This window comes from Limulus polyphemus, unplaced genomic scaffold (genome assembly GCF_000517525.1).
Source record: "Limulus polyphemus unplaced genomic scaffold, Limulus_polyphemus-2.1.2 Scaffold9089, whole genome shotgun sequence".
Lineage (NCBI taxonomy): Eukaryota > Metazoa > Arthropoda > Merostomata > Xiphosura > Limulidae > Limulus > Limulus polyphemus.
The window spans coordinates 7,546-10,668 of record NW_013674699.1 but is presented as its reverse complement, the minus strand read 5'-3'; the positions used below and the strand labels follow the sequence as shown (position 1 = coordinate 10,668).

At 35.0% G+C, this 3,123-nt stretch overlaps 1 protein-coding gene across 1 annotated transcript in view; it reads left to right on the top strand.

Moving 5' to 3' along the window:
• The window catches only part of LOC106475743 (ras-specific guanine nucleotide-releasing factor 2-like), a gene marked incomplete at its 5' end in the record, with an annotated part of 24,174 nt that overhangs the window by 15,650 nt on the left and 5,401 nt on the right, over window positions 1–3,123 (top strand). The window contains one exon of the mRNA XM_022379795.1: window positions 1,164–1,524. Coding sequence (XP_022235503.1) covers window positions 1,164–1,524 — 361 coding nt within the window. The remainder of the gene's footprint in view (window positions 1–1,163; window positions 1,525–3,123) is intronic.

Here is a 3,123-nt window from a genome sequence, read left to right as displayed (position 1 = left end):
AGTAACGTATGTTGATATTCTATAAACAGTCAAAGTCATAGTAACGTATGTTGATATTCTATAAACTGTACAAGTCATAGTAACGTATGTTGATATTCTATAAACTGTACAAGTCATAGTAACGTATGTTGATATTCTATAAACTGTACAAGTAATAGCAATGTATGTTGATATTCTACATACTTTACAAGTAATAGTAATGTATGCTAATAATCTGTAAACTTTACAAGTCATAGCAGTGTATATTGACATTGTGTAAACTGTATAAGTCCTAACAAGTTTGAATGGACGTGTAATTAGAAACAGTCAAAGAAAATTAGTACATATTTTCTATCAATTATGTTCATTTAAAGATAACATTCTTTTAAATTTGAGCTTATTAACTGCCTTGGTTTAAAGACTGTTTAGAAAGTGCATATTACTGGTATTAAATCTTCAATGGGAAGAATGTGCTTGATAAAGGCCTTAACATGGACTTCATTGGGAAGAATGTGCTTGATAAAGGCCTTAGCATGGACTACAATGGGCAGAATGTGCTTGATAAGGACCTTAGTGTGGACTTGAATCGAAAGAATGTGCTTGATAAATGCCTTAGCATGGACTTCATTGGAAAGAATGTGTATGATAAAGACCTTAGCATGGAGACCAAAATGTCATCCACTTCTAGACTTCAGACAGTTGCTGGACACAGAATATTAACTATTTTCGATTTTTTTGAAATCTCCATACTGCCTGGATGGTTACATACGTTTGGCAGTAAGCTGGTCTGAACATGTTAATATGTTTGCAGGAATGTCACTACTAGGAGTTGCAGGCCAACATTGGTCAAATACCAGTCAGACTAGGAGAGATACTACTACTCATTATTGCTTATTTCTGTATTTGTCTCTCACCAAAACTAGTAATACTTCTGTTTATTAAACAGTATTAGTAATAAAGAATACCCTTCCTAAGTGTTAATCTGTGAGGGTGTATTACTGCTTTAATATTTTAGACAGTACATTACAAAATATTATATAAACTACAATGTAACATTGTTTTATATTGAAACTCTTGTTGATTACCTGGGAATGATACAAAAGCTTTAACAGTTTTATAACTTATTTTTGAAATTATAGGTATATTTTCTAGTTTGTGCATTAACTTTTATTAACGTTTTGAAGTTGAAGAAGAACAAAAAGAACAAAATTTGAAACGCATTCGTGAGACTTCACCAGTATCACCTGGACCAGAACCTTTGACAATCCCCATTTTTCTCCCATCAACCCCGGAACTCACTGTCAGAGCTGCACAACAAAAATTAGAGAACGGCTCAGACGAGCAGCCTGAAGAAGAAGAAGAAGAGATTGAGAGTGCTCTCTTAGCGATTCCTGGATCTTCCGTCCAATCCTCCCACTCATGTGATACCCTAACCCCTGAAGTCAGTGGCCTCAGTACCCCCACAAACATGAGCAGCACCACAAGTACGGCCACTCTGGTTGGTAGTATTGGAAGTACAGAGTCTCCGAAAGTAAGCCCTACAAGGTAATTGCAGATCACGTATGAACATTTGTTTTACTATTTTCTATACATCACATATCGAAGTTTATGAGTATACATACAGATCACATAATCAATGCTAGTTCTACAAATATATATATCATAGTCAGTTCCACAGTCACATTCATTTTAATTTCCAAAATCACAAATATGTCAGGAAGAAGAAAGGTCCACCTTTCGAAAGCGCTCATATTATAGGGTTTGTATTCATTTCTATCAGGAAGAAAATAGAATAAAACTACATGCATCTAGTTACTCTGTAATTAGATTAGTCAGCCTTCATAGGATTGTCAGTTGAATAAAACAGTAACTATATTACTATAGTCTCACAAGATAATTACACACTGTTTCTAAAGAAATTCTATGAAATAATATTACAAAGTACCATGGTAACTTGAACCTTTATGTCATCGCTAGGTAGATCATTTGACTTATGACTTCGTTCCAGAAAATCACTTGAAAGACTAATAGTCAAAGCATCTGGCAGACTGATTACTACTGTCATGTTAAAAATTAAAGACTTACAATTCATTGAAGTCTGGAAGGTTGTCTTAACACTAGATGTTCTGTCTGTGTTTTCAGTCATACCTCTAGGAAGGTTAGTCTTACCAACTAGTTGTTCTGTCATGTGTTTTCAGTCATATCTCTGAAAGGTTATCTTACCACTAGTTGTTCTGTCATGTGTTTTCAGTCGTAACTCTGAAAGGTTATCTTACCAACTAGTTGTTCTGTCGTGTGTTTTCAGTCATACCTCTAGAAGGTTGTCTTACCAACTAGATGTTATTTCCTTGTGTTCTTTGCTATATACTTGAAAGTTAATTTTGTTGATTATTTTGCTATGTCTCTGTTCTTTCAAATATCTTGAAGGCTCCTTATAGACTATCTATTATTTTTATATGGCCTTAGCTGTATGTCCAGATGGTAACCTCACTAATCATTGGTTACTTTTTATGTCTTTTGTTGATATTTTAGGAAGGTCATTTGATTGACTAGATGCTTCTTTCTTGTGTTCCTGGCTATACCTCTGGAAGTTGTCTGATTGACTCATAGTTTCATCCTTGTGTTCCTGACCATACTTATAGAAATTGTCTGATTGACTAGTAGTTTCTTCCTTGTGTTCCTGAACATACTTATAGAAGTTTTCTGATTGACTAGTAGTTTCATCCTTGTGTTCCTGAACATACTTATAGAAGTTTTCTGATTGACCAGTAGTTTCTTCCTTGTGTTCCTGAACATACTTATAGAAGTTTTCTGATTGACTACTAGTTTCTTCCTTGTGTTCCTGGCTATACCTCTGGAAGTTGTCTGACTGACTTATAGTTTCATACTTGTGTTCCTGGCTATACCTCTGGAAGTTGTCTGATTGACTCATAGTTTCATCCTTGTGTTCCTGGCCATACTTATAGAAGTTGTCTGATTGACTAGTAGTTTCTTCCTTGTGTTCCTGAACATACTTATAGAAGTTGTCTGATTGACTAGTAGTTTCTTCCTTGTGTTCCTGGCTATACCTCTGGAAGTTGTCTGACTGACTTATAGTTTCATCCTTGTGTTCCTGGCTATACCTCTGGAAGTTGTCTGATTGAC